This window comes from Marmota marmota, unplaced genomic scaffold (genome assembly GCF_001458135.2).
Source record: "Marmota marmota marmota unplaced genomic scaffold, marMar, whole genome shotgun sequence".
NCBI classification, from domain to species: domain Eukaryota; kingdom Metazoa; phylum Chordata; class Mammalia; order Rodentia; family Sciuridae; genus Marmota; species Marmota marmota.
Genome location: NW_025999842.1, coordinates 58,114,130 through 58,138,439, shown reverse-complemented (window position 1 = coordinate 58,138,439; position 24,310 = coordinate 58,114,130). Strand labels below are relative to the sequence as shown.

Below are 24,310 nucleotides of genomic sequence, written 5' to 3'. Positions count from 1 at the left end.
ATTTTGTAATTTGTGGTAAATTAATAATGCAGCAAATAGAGGATTTAAGAATATATTTTCACTTCTGTCAGTTATTCTTTCTCTTCAATGACTTTTGAGATGACTCCCTTAATATAGGATTTTTCTAATTGCTACTTCAAAACAAGTCTCTTTTAAGTCTTAATTAGTGTTGCACAGAATAAGTGCTAGCCATGTGTGTGTGTGTGCTCTCACAATGTTGGGTTTATTTGGTGGAAACTGCCATTCTTCTTGGACTTTATCCCTAGTGTCCCTTATTTTATGTATCCAGCCCTGTCCTTTTAGCATGGCATTTAGGCTTATTTGAGAGATGATGGGAAAGTGGGAGGTATGGACAACTGTGTCTTAGAAAAAAGCATGCAAAATGATTCTCTTTCTGTCCTACAGATGAAACCGGATGCAACCTTTTTATTTGGTAGCAAACTAGAAAGGAAACTAGTGGGAAATATTTTAAAAGAAAGAGGGAAAGGAGAGCTTCATGGAGATAAAGATATTGGATCCAAGCAAACTGAGCCAATCCGAATTAAAATCTTTGAAGGAGGGTAAGGAAACCTAAGTGCAAATGCAAAATGTTCAGCTGTAAGTCAAAGCAAAGGGCCCTGTATGTATGCAAAAAATAGCATCTGCCCTGAGTGGGAGCTCAAAGCCAGCCCCATTTCCAGTTGCACTTCTGAAGTCTGGCTGAAAATAGGCAGTGAGCACTTTCAGGGCTTGCTTTTAATGGACATATCCCTGATATTTATGGGTTGAGTCTTTGTCTTCAATTTTCACATCTCTAATTTAATATGAAATCTTCTAAATTGGCAGACACTTGGTGTCATTTAAGTTCATACATTCTTTGCTAGCTTTAGGGGCATTTGTGTTATTAATGGACATTTTTATTCTGTGCTTACAAAAATGAAACTGCGTACACTCATAGAATCCTAGAAACTATTTCATTTGTTTTCTTCTATATTATCTAAGCTCCAGACTTTCATGGGATTTCACCAGTTCTATCAGGGTCTTTTTTCTGTTCTGGGATCCAAGTGAGGGTGCCACTACATTCAGTTGTCCCCTATCTTCTCTGGTCTGTGACAGTTTCTCTGTATTGAGGAATTTCTTTTTGAATGTTGAGTTCTAAACCAACTGAACTCAAGTAATAAGTTTCAATGATTTTGTTATCTTCATGATTAAGAAAAAGTACATATATATGTAGTATCTAGTTTTAGATACTGATAGGTATATATCTTCAGTCCAGTCCCATGAAGGGAAAACCCAGAATTATGCTTTCAATTTTCAGAAATTTTGAAGTACTTCAACCACATATGGTGGATTATGATGTAATTAGCCTTATCTCTCCAACAGATCTGTAATTTACATATTTTCGTGAGCATGAGTTCATTCCAATTATATTTGAAAGACAAAATAATTTGTTTGGCTGTAAAGCATTTGACTGTTCAGTGAGATAAAACATCAGTATCTCACATGGTTTTTCCAGGTTGGAGATGGATTGTTGTAGTTGATTCTTCCTTAGATTTTGCCCTATATGGATGGCTGATGTTTTCACTACTAAAACCACAGTTAAATGTATTCACGAGCCCTCATCTTTTAACATAAATGAGAGAAGTATAGATTTTCTTTTTCCTCGGAGACTTTAAAGTCCCTTAACCGCAATCAACATGTATATGCAGCAGTATTCTTCCAAACACTGTCCTCAGATCACTAGATTAGCGCCACCGTCACAGTTACTGGCTGCGCTGGGAACCCACCTCCACTACCCAGGACACAGTGGAAGGGTGTATGTGAGCATTGTATTGCTGTGTTTCCATGATCCAAGTGGGTTGGTCCCATATTTTCCTCCTCCTTTCCTTGCCCCATGTTATCGGCTAGGTTCTTACATTCCTTCACCTGTGAACCAGTTTCTAATTTCTTGATTGCAAAGGTGATAACTTAAAAGGGGCAAAAAAGATATTACTGACCAGATTTTCTAAGTGTATATGTTTCTTATGTTACCTAATTGGTGGGTTAAATAATTTAGTTAAACATATATTTTAATTATTTTTCAAAAACTATTAAATATCCTATCAAGTAGATTCAAAGGCGTACAGAACTATTTTAAGGTAAATATTTTATTGGTATAGAGTCTTCTAATATACAGTTATATAGAATTTTACTGTAATTGCATTCTGGAAGCAAGTTAATCGACTAAGATCTTGGAGATAAATTAAATTATTTGGAGATAAAGTGCATTTCTTATCAACTATGATGATGATTACAGTAAGGTTGAAGTATCATTTCTTGAAGAAAAATTCTGTTGAATTGTTTTATTCTATACCCCTTAAGCAATGTCATCTAGTTAGGGACAGAAAGTAGTAAAATTGAAAGGTGAAAGATATTTTGCATCTTTTGGTTCGTTCTACTTTATTACAACATACAATGTGAAATAACAGGTAAACTTTAAGAATTTTGAAAACAAATTTAAATGCAATTTCTTGTAAGGAACAAAATGCATAAAAATTGATTATTCATATTTTTTTATTCTAATTACCTCTTACCTCAATTGAAGCTTATCAAAGTGTACATAATACTAAGATTAAATAACATCCATAGCAAAGTTGATATTTAAGGGTGTGAATGGATTTTTTTTCCTAAAAAATCTTTCAATGAATTGGACAATTAAAGCTGAACTCTCTTTTATTCCTCTTGATGGATTCGCTAGGATGAAATAGGCAGTTTATAATCCTCGTGAGACTATATAAAACTGTAAATCTAGTTCCTTTAAGTAAATGTACAGTGAATAAAGCATTTTGAATGTCCATTTACCTTTAGAAATTAAAAAAAAAATACCTGGAAAAAAAACTTTGCATAATGACATTAGAACCACAATTCTAAACTAGCTGTGATTTAAGAAGTAATGCTGTTTGTTGAATTATTCAGTAGAACTGCTCTCTATAGTCTATCGTGTTATTGTGTTCTAAACAAAATGGATGGTAGAGCATTGGATGTGTTTCTTCCCTTTATTATCCAAATAAATATCTAAGACTGTTCACCTATCTGATTTGGTTGAAATAGATGACCTCAGATATCCTTTCAGAGCTCTCTGTCATTCCTTCTGGAAATACATGCAAATTTTATTAAAAATAGAATCTCTAGTTTTCATTATGCAACAGTACCTTCAAGAAGCCAGTTGAAATTTAGACTCCACGTTAGTACAGTTTCATGGTCCCTGGGAAGAGCAGATCAAATCTGCAGACAACAGTTGGTGAGCTGAGCTCAGCCTATGTACACTAGAGATTTCTGATGCACTCTGGTGCCAGGATTGTAAAAATAGAGTAGAATCTTGCAATGAAGAATTCTATTATCAGTTATACTTCTTTTAGCAAATGTAAAGCCATGTGTGCATATGTACATTTTACATGATGTAATGTTAACACAAGATGCATGATGATTCTACTATATTCATATGCTTTTTGGATGTTCCTTGACTGAAGGCTATACTAAAATGCAAAGCAATGATGCACAGGTCTGCACCTCTTTGGGGCTTCTGGAAGCCCCCAAATTTATAGACCCTGTGTCTATAAATTAACATTTAATAGCAGAGCGAATTCCATTTTGAATTCCATATAGAATTATATTTGTTTATAGTGCTGAATCTATTATCAAGTTCTTCCAGGTATTTTACTGCATACATTTCCCAGGCTTTGTAGAAGTAAAATTGAATAATTGTAAAATACCCTCAATAAAAGTTTTCCATGTAGTGCTTATCTTTTAGTTTGATATATAACATGCTAAGAGTATTTGAATACACTGAATTCTCCTTTTGTAAACAGGTATAAGTCAAATGAAGATTATGTATATGTCAGAGGACGTGGACGTGGAAAGTATATTTGTGAGGAATGTGGGATTCGCTGTAAGAAGCCAAGCATGCTCAAAAAACACATCCGCACTCATACTGATGTTCGGCCTTACGTATGCAAGTTATGTAACTTTGCCTTCAAAACGAAAGGTACAAATCTGATTTTGTGGGGAGGAAGAAATACTTTTCTGATGATGGCTTAGGACTCTGAATACTGTTTTGTAACTCCCATTTATCAAGAGTAAGATGGCTTTGTGAAAATATGACTGCATGAAATGTATTTTGTCCCTCCTGTTGGTGATCAGAGGATGCATGTGAGACTGTGAGGCTCCTTTTATGACTAATTAAGAGCTTTAGACTTAGGTCCAGGCCGGTTGTCTCTGAAGGAAGTGGCTAAGAATTGCCTGGGTAGCTATTACTTCATGCTGGAAATGTTATGTGGTCTAGATAATACTCACACCAGTATTGAAATTATGCAGGGAGATGATACATGCAGAGGCAATTGAAAAGCAAAGCAGCAGCTGGAAAGAAAACATGTGCCCATGGTCAGTTTCAAGATTATAAATAATGTAGAGATCCACAGACTCCCAGGTGGGCCCCTCTATCAGTTGCATTAATTATGCATAGAAATCTGATAGCTTCCACTCTGTATATTTATCAGCACAGAGACAATTTCTTACTCTAAGGCCACAACTTTTCATCTCAGAAAACTAGGACTTGCCTTGAAATAATATTTTTATTTCAATTTTTAAAAATCTGTTTTAACAAGTAGATTCATATAAACATGTTTTACTCAGGAAATTGCTTCAGTTGTATTTCCATTATTTTAAAAAATCATGAAAATATGTATAAGCCTGGTGTTCTCAAAAAATAGACAGTAGCAGATTAAAGGTTGCTTGATTTATAGTTTCATTTTTAAATTTGTGGTTGTTGATTTTTGTATATGGAAATATGTTTTACTTTAGGTCTAACTTTTCTTGCATGCACCCCCTCCCCGTCAACCTCATATCATTTACAATTTCTTAATGCTTCAAATTTGCCTATTGAGTTATCTTCTCCAATATCCACCAAGAAAGATAAATATCAAATAAAATAAAATGTACCATATCCTCTTACAGCCCCCAATCCTAAGTTGTTATTATTGATTTGGCAGAAGTGAAAATGTATAGCCTCTCCACATATTTGTTTCTTCTTTATTAAAAATGTATTTATGCTTCAGGTATGTCTTACTTGAAGGTAACAAAAAGGAGATCATTCATTTACACTTCAAAATAAATAAACATAAGATCCTTTAAATAGTATCCAACTTTGCAAAATCAAACCTTTATTTAGAGCTTTACTGAGAGATTCCCCCAGGGATTAGAAAATGAAAACATTAATTTGGGGACATACTGCAAGTTCACTAGACATTGTAAATGACATGTCTTTGTTGGGCATATGAGTTGTTGCAGGCATACATTAGTTGTGTGAAAATTGGTGAGGAAATGACACATTTCTAGATATTTCCAAACATCAAATTAAATCTGGCTCTGTACCCTCGATCCCAGAGTTTTAGTAAGAAATTATTCATTCCTGGTCGTTAATGGAGTTTTCTTACCCTTTGAGAGTGTGCAAACATCTCAGAACCTTAGAGTTGAGCAAAGCATCATGGGAAACCCCACCAGTTTTTGCTCTGTCTGAAGTGCCTGTTTTTCCAAACCATGTCATCATCATTGTCATTGTTGTCTGAACACAGATGAAACCCAGTTGTTGGGACAATTCCTTCTCCTTGCCTCTGCCACTCTCTCCCCCTCCCTGCCCTGATCCACTCCTTCAGAAGTTCAGCAAACCAAAGACAGGTTGGGATCCTTTCAGATTCTTATTTTAGCTGCAATCTTGCTCTGAAGAAGGGAGCCCAAAGTTCAATTACCTCCTTAGAATGCCTGGAGAGGAAATATAGTAGAAAAGACACATTAAAATCAAATACAGTCATCCTTCAGCACCTGGGGAGATTAATTCTAGGATCCCCACAGGTACCAACCTCCAATAATGCTCAAGTCCCTTACATAAAATTAAAATGATATAATATTTGCATATAACTCATGCACATCTTCCTGTATACTTCAAATCATTTCTAGGTTACTTATAATACTTAATACAATGTAGATGCCATGTAAACTATTATTTTATTATATTGTTTAGGGAATAGTGACAAGAAGAAAGTTCATACATGTTTATTATAGATGCAATTTTTTGCAAATATCCTTGATACTTGAGTGGTTGAATCCACAGATGCAGAGGGCTGACTGTAAGTTATCTCACCACATTAGCATCCATATTTAGAAACATACATGGTATACTTAGCCTCTGGTAGATGCTGATGATTTCCATTGAGTTAATTAATTTACAGGTTTAAGAATTGAAATGTCTGTTAAAGTTTTGAGCTCTTTAAAACTTCTCATTATAATGTTTTTGATAAGAAGAGCAATGAGGGCCTGGACATATTTATGTTTAGAGTTATCAAAATTGTACATAAAATTCATAGATATAGAAGCAGCAGGTAAATTGTAAAATAGTAAACAGTGGTATCCCAGCTTAGAATTATGACTTTTAACATTAATAGTAATCTAAAAACGCCCATAATGGGGATAAACTATTTCATCAAAGTGAAATAGTTTCCACCTAGATTTCAGGGAACCTACTCTTAAAAATAAAGCATTTGTCATTACATACATATATTAGTACATACATTGGTACATTGCTAAAGCATTATCAAAAGGCACAGATAATAATATAGCTAATTTCATCAAAGTGGACCCCTTATATCTGAATTGGTTCCTGGATTCTTTTTTGATAAGTTGTACGACATATAATTATATATATGTATGTGTGTATTTGTTCCTTGTCTTCCATAGATCTTGGGTCAAGGGTGATTGGATAAGTGTTTTTCAAATTTTCTCATATTCCATATAGAAATTATTTAAGTCCAGAGAGAGTGATAGAGATATGTATATACACACATGTACACATAAGTATGTAGACATATAATTATACGTAGATCTTTATAACATATTCAACATGAAACCTTTCTTTTTTCTTAGAATGGTGGAAATCTCAATCTAAATAAAAAGGGCATACTGCTGCTCCAGAAGTTCAGAAACTGCTGATGCAAAGTTCACTAACATACGCCAGCCAGAATGATGCTAAATGCCAGCAATAATGCTCCCTATAAGGAGTTAGCTAAGCAGGTCTATGTATCTTTGAACCCACATACATGGTTGACTGGCATAAGAGTTTGTGTATTTTTTCTTTGACTGATGAGGATCCTTGAAGGTTGACCTATATCGCATCAGTGCCAGAAGGTCTGGAGTCCATTGAGTGTGCCGAGTGTATTTCCTTCTGAGGTTTTTCCCATCTGTGTGATTCAGCCTATGTCACCTGTCTATGTGAAGTCCTGGGAGCCTGGCCTTTTTGGTAAAAGTTAGGTCCCTTCTCAGGCAGGAAAGCCTCAGATCCCCAGTCTTGCTACTCTTGGGAAGACATGATCCTGGATTTCTGTACTTCTAGGATAAACAAAACCTGATATTGGGCCAAATCTTTCAGGGACTGGTATCTTCAGAAATTGTTCTGAAAAGGCAATCGATAGAAACAAATCTATGTTTTCCTAAATAAGTTCATTTCACATTGTATTTTGGAGTGATCATCACATTTAGGTAATGGATCAATTTCTCTCTTTGCTTTGCTGTGTGTTTTAGGAAATCTAACAAAACATATGAAATCTAAAGCACACATGAAAAAATGCCTGGAGTTGGGAGTCTCAATGACATCAGTGGATGATACAGAAACTGAGGAAGCAGGTATGTCATAATTTGACCAACTGACCCCCTCACTGCGCTCACCAATGCTCTAAGGCTGAGGTGATAAAATAAAAACATTTTTAAAAACTGATTGCCTTTCATTTTAATAAACACTAAATATAGACAATAAATCTGACATATTGAATTGCTTAAAACCTGATGAGGAGAAAGAAAAGCATTTCAGTTGTGACTCTTGATGGGGGGGGGGGACAAAGGCCCTACTGTGAACATACATACTTCTGAAGGACATATATTGCAGGTGATTTTTGATAGCGATTTAAATGTTATAATGTTTTAGGGAAAATTCAAAAAGCATTTTAATGTGTTGTTATTCCATTAAAAGAAAATCAAGTAGAAAAAAAAATCCATCATTAACCTCAGTAGGGAACTTGGGGGTGGGTGAAGCCTCCTGAGATGCACCAATTGTCTGAAAGTTTTTACCTGAATCTGGAGGGACAGGTTGTTCTTTTCCTCAAGCATCATCAGTAACAACTTATCTGTACCCATTTGTTGAGGGTTTTCTATGAGCAGATACTACTACTGATTGTAGGGTGAGGATAAAACCAAACTGCTGCATAGAAATGCCAGAGCTGGTGCAGGGTCAAGAAAGTACCCCATGAGAGTTACAAGAGGGCAGAGACATCACTGTCTCTGATGGCCAGAGAGCTAAGCAAAGCTTTTGGAAAGAGATAAATAAGCTTCTAACTTTGTCATGTGGATCTTGGTCTCTGATGTCTTTGTTTAATTGTTTCAGAAAATATGGAAGATTTACACAAAGCGGCTGAGAAGCATAGCATGTCCAGCATTTCAACAGATCACCAGTTCTCAGATGCCGAGGAATCGGATGGTGAGGATGGAGATGATAATGATGACGACGACGATGATGATGATGACTTCGATGACCAGGGAGATTTGACACCGAAAACAAGATCAAGAAGCACCAGTCCTCAGCCTCCTCGATTCTCCTCCTTGCCTGTGAATGTTGGCGCAGTACCCCATGGGGTGCCTTCCGATAGCTCCCTGGGGCATTCTTCACTGATCAGCTATTTGGTTACTTTGCCAAGTATTCAGGTGACTCAACTCATGACACCCAGTGACTCTTGTGAAGATACTCAGATGACAGAATATCAGAGGCTATTCCAGAGCAAAAGAACAGACTCAGAAGCAGACAAGGACAGGCTGGACATCCCCAGTTCTATGGACGAGGAGTGCATGCTGTCCTCAGAGCCAAGCTCCTCCCCAAGGGACTTCTCTCCTTCCAGCCGCCATTCCTCACCAGGCTATGATTCTTCCCCCTGTCGAGATAACTCACCAAAGAGGTATCTGATACCCAAAGGAGATTTATCACCCAGAAGACATTTATCACCTAGGAGAGACCTGTCACCCATGAGGCATCTGTCACCAAGAAAGGAAGCTGCATTGAGGAGAGAGATGTCCCAAAGAGATGTTTCACCAAGAAGGCATCTATCCCCCAGAAGGCCACTGTCTCCAGGGAAGGACATCGCAGCAAGAAGAGACCTCTCTCCCAGAAGAGAGAGAAGATACATGACCACCATAAGAGCACCATCTCCCAGAAGGGCTTTATATCATAACCCGCCATTATCCATGGGGCAGTATTTGCAAGCAGAGCCAATTGTATTGGGGCCTCCTGTAAGTATATCTGGCTTTCTCTTCCTAGTATACAAGTTGTAGCACAGTGGAGCCTCCTGATGCCATGCTAGTATGGCATTTATTAAAACATGATGTAGACTTGGTTGCTGAGAACAGCAGAAAACATTTTTGTCACAAGCTGTTGTCAGGAATCTGACTATGGCATTGCTCCAAGTGCAGTATTGCATCAGAGCAATAGTGCATTTCTAGCCAGGAATGGGTGAGGCCTTTTGAAGGCTTTCTAAGCTTAACTAATTACAGACATGAGCTGAAACCTTTTCATGAGTTAAAAAAAAAAAAAAAGTGAAGCCATTGGAATGGTTGACTGCATAGCCAGACACTCACAGGGACTTATAGGTGTCAGGGATCTGCACTCTCCACCAGGTAAGGACTCTGATTGATCATCATCCTTGGTTTCCAAAACTTTTTTTTTTTTTCCTATTAAACTCCTTACCTTGCACAATGGGAGTGGACATGTGAAACTTGTCAGGCACTGGAGTGAGAGTGCAGATCCAAGAGAATGGGAAGTCAGGAGAGCCAAGGGAGAGATTTCTAGCACAGGCCCTTATTATAAACTGAAGAACAGCAGCAAGGGTCACAGACTACATTTCAGCAGCTGGTTTAATGCAATGCATAGATAAACCCCTCTTCTGCCTGTTTCCCTGGTGTGGCAGACAGTGATGTCTCTTTCTGCTATGTGAAGGATATGAAAATGAACTTAGCATAGACAGAGTCATGGTGTCTTTAGAGACTTTTTTTTTTTTTTTTTTTTTTTTTTTTTTTTTTGCTTTAAGCGTATTTTTAGTTTCCTGGTCCCTACTATTTGTTGTATTCTTGGCTCAGGATTTCTCTCCTGAGCATCAGCTCTCTTCTTCCCAGCCAGTAGAAGCACTGCCAACCCCCGGCTCATCTCATCCCTGCCCTGGTGGCCAGTTTCCTCCCTGTCTTCACTTTCTGCCACCCTGAATCATAACACAAGCTCAGGTTGTCATTTTTAAACTCTAGGGAAGCTCCCTGCTTCACTCCACTCCCCAGGCCCCCTCAACAACCTCTTTTCAAAGCCTGGGTGCCATCTTCTTCATGGTACAAATCCTGCAGAGACATGCACAGCCGTCAGGAAGTCATTTATTCGCCAAGCCCATAAATTAGCAAGCTAAGAAAAAGAGCTACATTTCTACAGGTTTTGTATCTTGGCAAGAGTGGAAAGGAGGGATCTTCTTCAGTTTTGGCCAATGCAGCATGAATAGAGAGCAGTAAATCCCTTGCATTGTGGGATGGCAGGTCTGGGGCTGGTGTCAAATGCTGTCTCTGATAGAGACACAATCCTGCTGGCAGGGTGCAGTAGAGGAGCTTTGTCCTGCCATCCCCTGCTGCTCTTGTTCCAGCATTGGCCAGGTGCATTGAGACCATGCCTGTGGAAGGCTGTGGAGCATATTTAGTGAATTTCCATCATAAAAAGCAAGCTGGTAGTGCACGCATGCTGTGGTTATTATTTTTTTTTAAAGGCAACCCATGACCAACTCAGGCAAAGGAATTGAAGGAATGGACCAAGGGAATTCATCTGATTTTTAGATATGTGCTCAAAAAGTTGTTTTTGGAAGGAGACTTGTTTTATTGGTTGCTGAGTTTGACCCAGATTTTCAGTATTTGTTTCTCTTGCTTCATTTTTTTTTAAATCAACTCACCTGAATATTAAGTAGAATTGTTAAACTTGACCATTGATGAAGGTTTTGGTCTATTGCCTAGTTAATTCTCATTAGAGATGGATAGCCTGCTCTGTGTGTGTGTGTGTGTGTGTGTGTGTGTGTTTCGTGATACATTTATTGAGATGAAGATTAAGAGAGAAATGTGATTCGGATCCATAAGGTTATGAGGTATCAGCCTTGAGACATGGACCAGAGATGTAACTGTATGTCACAAGCATGTAAAGCCAAGCTTACAAAACAGGCAAGGGAAGCCATGATAGTGAATATAATCAAATAAAAGGGGGTTTATAGGATAAAACTATCATATTAAAAAGACAGGCAAAAAGGACACAGGACTTCCAATTTCGTAAGCTGTCTTAGTCTATTTTCTGCTGCTCTGACTAGATATCACAGACTAGGTAATTTGCAAAGAACAGAGGTTTATTTGGCTCATGGTTCTGGATGCACAGAGGTCCCAGGGCAAGGTGCCAGGGTCTGCTCAGCATCTGGTGAGGGCCTTCTTGCTGCAACATAGCATGGCAGAGGATGGTGCACAGTGAGATAGAGCATGCTTACTAACTTGGGTCTCTCTTCTTTTTACAAAGCCACTGATATAGTCATGGAAGCCCCACCCTCATGATCTCATCTAATTTCTTAAAAAAAATTTTTTTTGGTTATACATGATACTAGAATATATTTTGATATATTTATGCAAGTGTAGATTATATTTTACAATGAAGGAATAGATCTGAGAATCCTCCATCAAGCAGAGATAGTGATCCCCATAATTTCTCATTTTATGTTTTCTCACCTTTTTAAGGGACAGAGGAGAACAAGATTCCTGTGGCCCGAGCAAAATAGACCTGACAGTACTGGGAGAAGTATTTCTTCTGATTGTTGTGTTAGATAAAGGCTTCACCTTCTTTCATAATTATGAAATATCTATGGATAATAGAAAAATAATCCCCTTTAATTAACATTCTGTTAGCCATGCCTTTTCTTTTGCTTAACATTGCTAGAAGCCTCAGGGGGCAGTGACTATGGCATGACGGGATCTTGGAGCCCAGTGTGTCATATTGATTCTTGCTTGGTCTGGACTTACAGACTCAGGGACAGATTGAGAGGACATATGATACATGCCACCGATATGCCTACCACCTTGCCATTATTGCCCTAACTCCTTCTGGTTAATTTTCATTTTTAGAGAAATGGGAGTGAAAGTGAAGAGTCTTTTATACATTCGTTCAGTAAATATTTTTGAGGATCTATCATGTGTCACTCAAGGATGGAATAATGTTATAGTTTCTAACCTTAACTCTTTTTTTAAATCAAAAACATTTTCTTTTCCATCCTCAAGTTTTGGTAGATAAATGACAAAGAAAAAATAAGGAAGGAAGGAAGAAAATAAAGAAGGAAATAAGGAAGGGAGAATGAGAGAAAAATAAAAGTGTGTGATACAGATGAACATCGTGTCCAGTGAAAGAGTCATCAATCAGTGTCTCCCTCGTTGTCTGTGTGACCTTGGGCAAGTCTCTTGGCCTCTTGGCCACCGTTACATATCTGTCTGTGGCAGCCAGGGAGGTGAACTGTGCCGACTTCTATTCCAGGAAGAACATTCCATTTAGCTGTAAGGAATGAAGTGAGCTGACAGCCTCCTTCTGTTAGCACTTCAGGACACTTGGCAGGTTTCAAGTCAAGGTCACTTCCCTGCAGCACCCCTCACCCTACCACCAGTGACCACAGATCAGTCACCTCTCCCTTTGCATTTGCTTGAGATACTCTCCTGCTCACTGCTGCCCCCAAGGAAGCACTTGCTCTTCTATCTCTTTCCTAGTCTTTCAGAGGGACCCTGATGACACACTGTGGAAAAGATGAATGAGAGAGTGTATGGGAAATGGTGATAAAGCTGTGTGTACTCTAGGTCTCTAATATGCATAAATACATGTATGCACACACACACACCCTTAGCATCATCCACAGTTGAATTCAATAATCATTTTTTCCCTGATAGGATTTTTCCTCTTGAGATTTAAATAGGATGTTTTTTTTTCCCCCCTCAACATTGTGATAAGGTCCAAATTGCAAATTAATAGGATTGCAAATGGAGTAAAAACCAAAGTAAAGAAAAACATACATTATGCTAATTTGTTTGGAGGGTACAGGAGAGTAAAATGGGAAGAGAAGGATGTGTGGAAGTGCTGGACACCACGTGGAGCAAGGGAGACGGTGACATGGTGGAAATTCTATGTGTACACTCACTTCTATGGTTGCCATCATCTCAATTCTGACCAGGGCAGCTCTGAATTGGAAACTTTTATTATTAAGACAAGATCTTATTGGATTTAGAACATACGGAATGTATTCTAGTTTTAGAAGACAGATCATCACTCGCTTGGTCAGCCTGGAGTTGGGGATCTCAAATAGCTTGGCATGGAGGCACGTCTCTCTCACTGGCCTCTGCCAGCCCCTTCCCCGAGGGCCCCAGTTCTGCACTCTGACAAGGCGTGTGCAGTGGGTGACACAGAAGAGCAGCCAAAAGTAAAATGGAAAAACAACCACATTCCAATTTATTTTAGACTTTTAAATCTTTGGAAAGTGTGATTAAAAGAAAATTTATTTCATTATCTTGAAAGACTATTATCATAGGTATGAATGTTTCTTCTACCTTAACTGCCATTTGGTGAAGGAGACATCTCCTTTTCTAAACCAGAGCAAAGGCAAGAGAGATTTTGTGTGTATTTGCATTTAAATGATTCTTTCTTGTACTATAAAATTCCTACTTTCCATAGCTTATGAGGTCCTGGTGATTACAGGGTTGATGATTACACCATTTCTCCTGCATTTCCAGAAGAAGTCATTTGTTTCTAGCTTGAATAAAGTGTAGCCGACAGCAGACTAAATGCCAAGCATGGCACAGAGTTGTGGAGGTAATGCATAATTTATGGTTTCTGAGCCAGTCTCACAATCTAAATAGAACGAGATGAGTCCTTAGTGGTACAGAGCATTCCTTGAGTTTTAGACTGAAGCTTCCTTGAAATGAATTAGAATTTTTTTGATCTCTCTCCTGCATTACTACCACACTTGATAGGTTTATTTCTATCTTCAGTTCTCAAAACAAACAGTGGAGCTCCCTTTTAAATGATAGTCCATTAACAGAATGAATCATAGTAATTAAAATCTGATAATCTCATCAAAACCCGATAATAGGACAGTCAGAGCTGTATTTGGGTACAGAAACTTATTTAGAAAATAAATTCTTCATTTTCAGGACTGTGAAGAGGAAATATGGAATTTTGTACCTAAGTTTTAAACGTCTTTAGTTCACTAAAGACATTTAAGTGAAAATAACATCAACAAAGGATTTAAGACACAATCATCTTTGGTTCCTAGCTATGTGTTTGAGTATAGATACTTAACTGTCTAAAATAGTTAGGGTTAACAACTTCTTGGATGTGTAGTTTCCTTACAGAATTGACATTGATGTAAGATTTAAATAGCCTTGATTTGAGAAGGGTATTTTTTGCAGAGGCTGGTCTTCTACACTGAATATCTCTTGAGCAGGAAATTAGTGCTGTAGACCAACACCTTGTTCACTGGAGGAAGTAGTCTGAGTCTTTCCCATCAGCTTGTTATCCTTTCTGTGAGAAATTAAAAAAAAAAAAAAAGCCAATTTTCAGCTTGTCACTCTTAATTATACACATCAACCCTAAGAGAAATCTTAAAAATCAGCCCACTATATAAACAGATGGCACTTTTTTAAAAATTTCCTATTGAATTTAGAACGGTTATTAGTTTTTTGTTTTCGTTTTTGGCTTGGTAATTTTTTTTTCTGGTGACTATCCATTATTTTTTTTATTCTCTCTTATGAAGAAAACAGAGCTAAAATGTGTCTCTGTTCCCAATGGAAAATACTGAATACTTCATCACCTTGCTGTTGAAAAACAAAAGTAACTTTTCACAGGCTGACACCTTCATTCAGGGACCAGAAAGGAGAAATCTGTTTTGTTTTGAAAAATGAGAATTTGATAAACGTGTAGTGCATTGTGGCCTGGGCATGAGTTAAAGAAGTATAGGCTTGACCCAAGAAAGGAGAGTGGTTGCATGTGAATTGTATGTTCTTTGTTTTTCTGTGCAGAACTTAAGAAGAGGATTACCTCAGGTTCCTTACTTCAGTCTCTATGGAGACCAAGAAGGTGCTTATGAACATCAAGGCTCCAGCCTTTTCCCTGAGGGTCCTACTGACTATGTCTTCAGTCATCTTCCACTCCACTCTCAGCAGCAAGTGCGAGCTCCTATCCCCATGGTGCCAGTTGGTGGGATCCAAATGGTTCACTCCATACCGCCGGCCCTTTCTGGTTTACATCCTCCACCTACATTGCCTCTGCCAATGGAGGGTCCTGAGGAGAAGAAAGGGGCACCTGGGGAGCCCTTCCCCAAGGATCCCTATGCTCTCTCCAGGCAGCAGGAGAAGCACGCGCCTCACGTTTTGCAGTCATCTGGTCTACCGAGCACTCCCTCCTCGCCTCGGCTACTGATGAAACAGAGTACTTCGGAAGACAGCCTAAATGCAACAGAGCGGGAACAGGAGGAGAACATACAGACTTGTACAAAAGCCATTGCCTCTCTCCGGATTGCCACCGAAGAGGCTGCTCTGCTTGGGGCTGACCAGCCAGCCCGGGTGCAGGAGCCCCTCCAAAAACCCTTGGAAAGTGCACATGTTGGCATTAGACACTTTAGCGGGCCTGAGCCAGGTCAGCCCTGTACCTCAGCTGCCCACCCTGACTTGCATGATGGTGAAAAGGACAATTTTGGTACATCACAGACTGCATTGGCTCACTCCACGTTTCACAGCCAGAGTCCTGTAGATGAGAAACGGTTGGATTTCCACAGCAGCAAGGAGTTCTCTTCAAGCACAGAGGAAGGCCACAAGCCTTCATCAGGGAAGAGTCAGCTACATTGATCTAAGATGCATGGAGACTTTCATTTCCACATGGCCCCCCTTTTATTGTTTTTGTTTTCGTTTTTCTAGAAATAGAAGTAATCGAGTTTATAGCATGCCTGTCCTAAGTTACGGTAGTTTGCTATTATATATACTTTTGTTATTTCAAAAGAATTAGGTAAATTACCAAGTCATCATGAGCCTGACCAAAACAAAATTTGAAATTAACCTATTGGGTCTGGTACTTTTAAAATTGTACAGATGTTTGTGCCTTTTCTTTACTTTGCTTATATTCTTATAAGCATTTTTTAGCAGTAATTTGTACATATTTTAGAATTTGTGTATCTGCTTTGTAATAAATGTAATTTCTTTCCTTTTTTGGACACTTGGATCTAAATGATGTAAAGCAAAACAGCATCAATATATATGTGAGGTTGCACTAAAACATATTTTTATATGATAAAAACTGAACAGCTTTTATGTACAGCTCTGATTCTGTAATACTAATATTTATTTACTTTGTTTCATAAATTGTACATTTTTTCTTAATGTTGTGGATTGCTTTTCTATGTGAAGCATGGGATTTACTGTTGCGTAACTAGAACAACAATGTACATTGTAAACAAGATATTTAAACTAGAGTACCTTATTCTGCACTTATGCATTAGTTACAAAAAAAGATAAAGGATGTATCAGTCAGTTCTTAACTCTTGTAAATTTTTTTTGTCTCTTGTTTGCCGGATTGACTATAACTTAAGTGCTGATTGTGATTTTAAACTGATAGTACCTTAAAGCATTAAAGTAAACAATGTGCTATTGTGAGTTTTTTCAAAGCTTTATAAAACAGTTATAAATAATATTAAAAGTATTTGGTCTTATGTGAACATGTTGATCTATATACTCATCTAAAAATATGGGAAAACATTCCGCCCCATGTAAATATGTACAAGTGCATCACTGGTACAATTTTATGTAACTCAGTTGGACACTAGGTTGCCACAGACCTATGCTAGGGTGTCTTTAAAAATTAAAGTGACAAAGCACATGGGACTGTGTAGAGCTTGGTTATCGGCCGGCCCGGTGGCTTGGCAGGCAGTGCTGTGCGCTGCCCTTGGAGAAGACCTGGGCTTAGAGATCTCCCTGGTCCTTGCTGCACAGGATGGTGACTGAACTAAGGCTACACAGAGGGGCCACACTTGGACGCCCAGGAATCGATGCGGAAGCTGGGAAGAGGGTGGAGACCTCTCCCCATCTCTTCCGGTCAGCCTGACCACAAGGTAACAGGGTTAACATCTATCTGCATTAGGGGAAGTCACCTTCCCCTTTGTGTAGGGGAAAAGTGTCACACTCCTGGCTATCTCAGGGGGAACGTTGAAAAAAAGATTTCAAGGGAAAATGACCTGAGGGGGGATGATATCTTTTGTATAGAACATTCAGAATGGTTTTGATTAGTGTTGAAGATGGGAAGAGCCTTTGTAGGTCCCAAAGAACAGAGAGGAGGGAGGGGGTACAGCAACATGTGCACCCACACGCACGCGTGTGTGCACGCACACACACAATCTGGGTTACCTTTGTGCTACATAGTGGATTATAATTCTGTGAAACCAAGTTTGTATATTGAATTACATTAAGGAGTGTTCTTTAAAAAGAGAAATAAATGTACAATTACATGCTTGAGGTGTCTAATTCTTATGTGTTTTACATTTTAATTTCTCGATTTTGTTTCTAAAGGAATTTTGATGCTGCTGACATACCATCTGTGCTTTTCATTGCTCGGCTCCACCCACCCTGTGGCATGCCGAGTATGGATGCTTTTAACAAGTGAGAGGACAATAATTGGCTTCCATTGGTCATCTGAGTATTACAGATAGTGGTCACCAAAGTGAGGGCTCTGGGAATGGATACACCTATCCTAAGCCTAGGCCTGAGCTGCACACACCACATCAGAATAAAGCAAATTGTTTTCCTTTCTGTCACTCAGCATGAAGATTTATCAGAAATGACACTGGATAAAACTTGCCTTTTCTTTTTCTTTTTTCTCTTTTTCTTTCTTATTTATTTATTTATTTATTTATTTATTTTTTGCTTTTCTGCTAGAGTGACTAAAGTAAAAACAAAAACGACCCTGAAATATACCATAAAGTAACCACACATCACCTTTTTTATTATGAAGAATAGAATCCTTTTCTTTATAAAAGCAGAAGCTCATTAAAGGTCAAAATCTCAAATCGGTAGATTTACAACTTACCTATATCATTTTATGAGTCAGACTGACTTTTTAAACTATGTTTTACAAAGGTGAATTAAAGGTCAACACAACCAGCCTGCCTAGTATCTCTTAACAAGAAGAATCCTTGATGATTTAGGGCAGTTTGTGTCTTAGTCGTCATTGACACCTGTGTGTCTGTGATCCCCAGCCACAGGAACTCACCCTTCCTCCTTTGTCTAATTCATCACTCATGAATTCACTCATTCATTCATAAAAAGTTTTGAGTGCCTGCTATGAACCAATAGATACTGGGCTCTTAGAATCACCCAGGAATATTCCTGCAATCATGGAGCTCAAGTAAATATGAGAGACACATACATGAGCTCATGTGTATAATACAATGTTAGTGCTGAGGTAATTGTACATTCGGCCTTTTGTAATTACATTCATCCTGTTGAGAATGGGAAGAAGGAGGCTTCATTCTGGAGTCATGGAACACAGCCTCAGAACAATACATTAGCTAACTAAATCAACCCAAATTTCCATCACCTACCTTAGGACAGTGTCCTGCATTCTCGGTGTATAGTACTGAACAAAACAGATAAAGTCCTTGCCTTCATGGAGTCTATTTTCTAGTGGGGAGGGCATTAAATAAAAGAGGTGGGAATGCACATGTTAAATGACCCAGAATTTGTGAAATATGTAAATGCAAAAACAAAACAAAATAAAAACAAATGGAGCTGGCTCCCAGGGCATATGACTTGATGGTACATGATTAAGGTAGAAAGGAACAGCAAACTCCAGTTTCCCAATCCAGCCTGTAATAAATGGGGAGCCAAGAAAGGATTGAGAGAAGAGAGTGACTTTGCTCTGGTTGTTGATGTTATTATAATTATTATCCTTTAGGGGAAAAACCCCACCATGTGGCATTCTGAAGGTAATGGGTAAGAGGGAGAGAGATTGGAAGCAGGGTGGCCAGCTAGGAGAATGACAAAGTGACATCATTTTCATGGACATAAAAACAGCAACAACAGATGCAGCAGGACTGCAGAAAGAAGTAACAGTTTCACTAAACAAAGAGGAACCGATAATAGCTAGAGTGCCTTGGTATTGTGGGTGAAATATATGATGAATTTTTAAGGTGGGCAACAGAAGGAGAGGGGGGTGATTAACCCACAAAAGACAGTGAATTTGTACAATATGCAGGTAAAGAAATGAGCTGCCCTTAGCAGTTCACAACGAAAGGCAGGAGTTTGGTTTGCCAGTGCTGGTCATGCAGAGAGTGCTGAAGTAAATGAAATCCCTGGGGAACTGCAGATAGTGGAAGAGGAAGTTTGAGGACTTTGAAAGGTGGATCAGGGATATTAGAAGTAGGAAGTATATATTTGCAAGGACATCTCATTATCTGCACTGAATGCTAGAGATACAAAATTTTGTGATTTATTTGAAAACCCAATTATCATCATAAATTCTCTCTGATAATTTTTAAAAATGCAAACCTTAAGAACATTCTTTTTCTTTTTGAGAAAAAAATTAGCCAACATTTTTTGTGGAATTATTTAGCAATAGTATTTACTTAGTAGCATGATGGCAGCCTTCTTAGGAAACAATTAGAGATTTTTACACTAACTTGTCATTCACAAGTGTCTTCAAAGTCTAGGGTTCAGGGAAGTTACATAAAGTTTTCAAAGCGCCACATGGGGTTCATTGAAGAACCAAGGATAAAACAGAAAAACACCCCAACTCTCTTTCCAGATTTTCTCAGAGAACAGTTCTCAGTCATTTATGTTTCTCTCACTTAGATCTGCATTATGATCACAACAATTTACAGTGGAATTTTCTAGGGCTGAATAAGTTCAGAATAACACAAGCAACACAAAGCCCATTTCTGCCCTAGATAGCTAAGGTGGTTGGTAATTTAGAATATATCACTAAACACAGTTGCATCTACCTTATCACAGTAGATCCCCCACCCACACACCCAGGGGCTGCTTGGCTTCATACAGTGCATGATGAGTTCCCTGTGCTTTCTGAGTTGGGAGAAACAGGGTTACCTGTACTCTACAGGCAGTAAATAAATCAGGGTTGGCCATGCGGTAGTACCAAAGGAAATGACAGAAGTTATTTTATTTGGCATTGAAATGTGCCTGAAGATTAACAAAGATAAGGTGCTGACTTTTGATTTTCTAGAACTCTCTGTGGATTACTTTATATATGTATGCCTATTGCTTAGCAAAAACTAGGGTCACCTTCCAAAATAATGCTAGTCATAAAAACAAATTTAACCAACAGATTTTCTCTCCATTCACTAAGTGCATGCCTGCGATATATTTCAGAGTCAGCAATTGGTCCCCAGCATGTTTATACTTTGAGAAGATTTCAAGTTTTGTTAATTTATTGAAATCCAAGTATAATAAATACCATATGATATGAATAAAATTTAATTTCAGAAAAACAAAAATAGGATGTTTAATAGTGATACATTTTTCATTTTATTAAAAATCATGTTTATGAAAAAAAGTATTTTAAAATAAAAAATTTCTACCAAAGATGCCTAAATATCTAAATGATCAGGTCATATTCTCCAAGGCAAAATGAAAAGGTCCAGCAGTTTTGTGAAAAATTAAGAGAGAAAAAGTAAGAAAGATCCAATGGGCGCAAAGCGAGGGATCACCTGAACAACTGCTGGCTTCTGTGCCCCAACAGAAGGTGTGACGGCAGGGGGCTGGGGCCCTTCACTTGAATTGCCAGTAAAAGCTGAAAGAAATCTGTGTCTTCACCGATCTTGCTCATTAACAGCCAAATGTCCAGCTCTGGAAGGTCAAGAGGCAAGTGGTGTGATTCACTAAGTACATCTTGCATATCTCTACTCCCAGGGAGACTGTGTTTTGAGTTCTATGTCCTACTGTAAAATACCAACATTCAATTCTAGGAATAACATGTCTCAAGATTTGAAGGTAGGAGGTAGTGTTAGATTTTGCAGACTCAAAATAGTTATCCTTGAGTTACCATCTTATCATTGTACCATGAAGGAAAAACTACACAGACACAGACACACACACACACACATACATACACACACACACATATTACACATGGTCAAGGACCTAGGCTTTCAATGAAGACAGCATTCCAATACAAAAGCATTTTTAGCGATAATGATAAGCAATATGTGCTCACCTTATTTTTGTGTTTCTTTTGTTTTCTTGCAGTGCTGGGGATTGAATCCGGGGCCTTGTGCATACTAGACAAGTGCTCTACCCTTGAGCTACACCTCCAGCCCACTGGCCTTGTTTTAAGTGCTTTCATCTTTTTGTTCATTTAGCATCAAGAAACTGAGAGAAGTAATTTCATGAAGTTAATACACCTACTAAGTGGGCAAGTGGGCAGTTACATTTTGAAGCAGTAAAGACCAACAGAAGCTTCAGCTTTGATAAAAATTGTTCTATATCTGGGCTTTCTGATACAAAACATCCTCTAGCAACATGCAGCTATTGGCAGTTGAAATATGGTGCATGTGACTTAAAAAAAACTGGATTTTTTCATTTTAATTCTATTTAATTTAAACTTCAGCAGCCACATGTGGCTATTAGCTATTGAGTGGGAAAGCCACTGCAAAAGCTGTGAGGGACAAGAGACAGGTAAGCGAGAAATGAAAGACAGAGACCAGGCAGAGATACACACGAGAGTTTATTTGTCAGAATTGACAAATAAAGGCCATTTCTCTATAGCGGAGAGAGGCAAAACAGGCTTGGGTTCCGGGACTTTTATGGGACAGACTCAGGAATCAGAGCTGGGCGGGTCCTAATGTGGGTGGTTAGGTGTTGGGTTGGTATGAGGGAGTGGTAAGCCTTTCTCAGAAATTTGGGCAGGAAAGAGAAACTTTTTTCCTTAAAATGGCGGCTGTCACTTAAGATGGCCATTCAGATGATAAGAAAGGACCTTATACTCAAGAAGGTGATAATTCAAATGTGTTAGGGATTTCAGGTATGAGCTGGCATTCCTACTACTCAGCTATCCAGGTTCTTACTTGAGAAGAGAGTGTTCACACAGGAACACAGGGAGTCTGGGAAGGATGTGATATGCCCTACTGACCCTCCTTCCAGTCACATGCAGCCAATGTCTTAGGTTAACACTGATTAGAGAACATCTTGATCTCCATTCTGAAATAAAGTTGCTTCATTTCTATATAAATCTAAATCTTGGAGTATCTTGGAGGGAACCCTAGACATTCCTAAAACTAAAGAGATATATCATGTAGCATGTAGATAGATGTCATTTAGGTGATAGATACTCATTATTTCATTTATGAAAGGAATAATAATTCTCATCTTGTAGATCACTAAAGAATGGTAAGAAAAGAACTGTAACTTATATGAATTGCCCAAAATTACACAGCTCAGTTTCAAACCCAGGTCTGCCTCATTCCAGAATCATCCATTCTGTTATTTCATTATTTGTTTGATATTCATTTATAGCTGCAAGCTTTAAAAGGAAATCCATCATCTGTTCAAAAATATATATTCACAGAGCCCTCTGCACTGTGATGGACAGTAGGCAAGAATGCCACAGAGCCAGAGAGCAAGATGATAGCACTTCTGCTTTAATAAAGAAATCATTGCAAAGTGAACATGGATTTGAGACTCTTACCTGTAAGAAGGGATTTCCAATCTAAGCTGAAAGTGGCTGCAGGTGTCAGAGGCATGAGGGTACCAGGTACATACAGAACATAAAAGGGGTCATGAGCCCAGGGAAATCTCTGGAAATTTCCCATGGCAAGTGAGAACAGAACATGTTGGGATAAAATAGGACAAGTTCTGCCCAGAAAGAGTACAGATGAGGTTGAGAGGCCAGAAGAGGGATACTAAGAGATGTAGCTGCCAGGTGAAAAAAGATCAGATCTTGCAGGATCTTGAAAATCATTTTTAGAAATTTAAACTTTAGCCTAATAGCTATTTGGCAATTAGAAGATGGTACGTAGAAAAGTGGTGTGACAGGATTTGTGGTTTAGTGAGTTAAAGGACCTTAATATAGACTACACCATCCAATACAAGAACTACCTGGGGCCATAGACAACTTGAAATGTGGCTAGTCCATATTGACATGTTGACAATCTACTTAATTTTTCACCATGACAACATGTCGTAAAATTATTTTGGATATATATTTTAATATGATTTAACATTATATTAAAATTAATTTAGCATGTTGCTTTAAAAATATATTTGTACCAAAAAATTTACAGTTGCAGATGTGGCTTGCATTGTATTTCTATTGGATGGTGCTTGTGATATAATAGATCTTAGGGCATGAGAGAAGACAATAAGCTCAACCAGGTGGCTATTGCCATAAAAGTGGCCTGAAATAATGTAGTAGTAACTGAGATGAAGGAAAACAGATAGATTTGGAATACATGATGGAGGTAGAATTGATGGGCTGATGGGTATTATTGTTGGGCTCTTGGAAGAGAGAAGAGCCACGGATATGGGTTCAAGATGATACCTTTCCACAATAATGTCAAATCCTGGAGAGGGGCGGGTTTTGGAGAGCTGTGATCAGTTTGGTAACAGTGTTTGTGAGTTTGAAGGGTCTATAGGTTGTCTGAAAGTTCCAGGGAGCACTTAGATCTGTGGTTCTCCTGAGCCCGTATCAATAGCAATACCCTATACAACTTAAATCTGTCATATGCCAAACATTTATTATCTCACACTGTCTTCGTTGATTTTTGTTGCTTTATAGGAGTGATTCACAATCTCATCAAATTTAATGAATCCCCTTTCTTAGTACACATTTTACAATGCTCCTTTGATATAATTTTTCAACACATAAAATTTCCAAAATGTCAATACAATACTCTAATTGTATATAAATATAAAATGACAAGAAAGAAAATCGTATCTATTTACTTAATAGTTAGATGGTTTTCATTGCAGCTAAAGATCAGAGTAAAAATGTAATAAAGAAATTAAGTATTTTCATCTCTTCATGGATTGCCAGAAATATGACAATTACATACTCACGTGCCAATCTATTGTACAAGAAGCTCATGTACCACAAGTAACATTTGTCATAAGGACATGATTTTCTGAAATGGTAAAAAAAAAAAAAAAAAAAAAAAAAAAAAAAAAAAAAAAAAAA

General features: G+C 38.1%; 1 protein-coding gene across 6 annotated transcripts in view; it reads left to right on the top strand.

Annotated features, from left to right (window-relative positions):
* Window positions 1-17,638, top strand: part of Hivep2 (HIVEP zinc finger 2) — a 143,563-nt gene extending 125,925 nt beyond the window's left edge. For all 6 annotated transcript variants that reach the window (XM_015501854.2, XM_015501863.2, XM_048799166.1 and 3 more), the window contains 5 exons: window positions 406-560; window positions 3,828-4,003; window positions 7,588-7,689; window positions 8,444-9,339; window positions 15,160-17,638. In XM_015501854.2, coding sequence (XP_015357340.1) covers window positions 406-560; window positions 3,828-4,003; window positions 7,588-7,689; window positions 8,444-9,339; window positions 15,160-15,984 — 2,154 coding nt within the window. In that variant the 3' untranslated portion in view covers window positions 15,985-17,638. The remainder of the gene's footprint in view (window positions 1-405; window positions 561-3,827; window positions 4,004-7,587; window positions 7,690-8,443; window positions 9,340-15,159) is intronic.
* The last annotated feature ends 6,672 nt before the right edge of the window (window positions 17,639-24,310 follow it).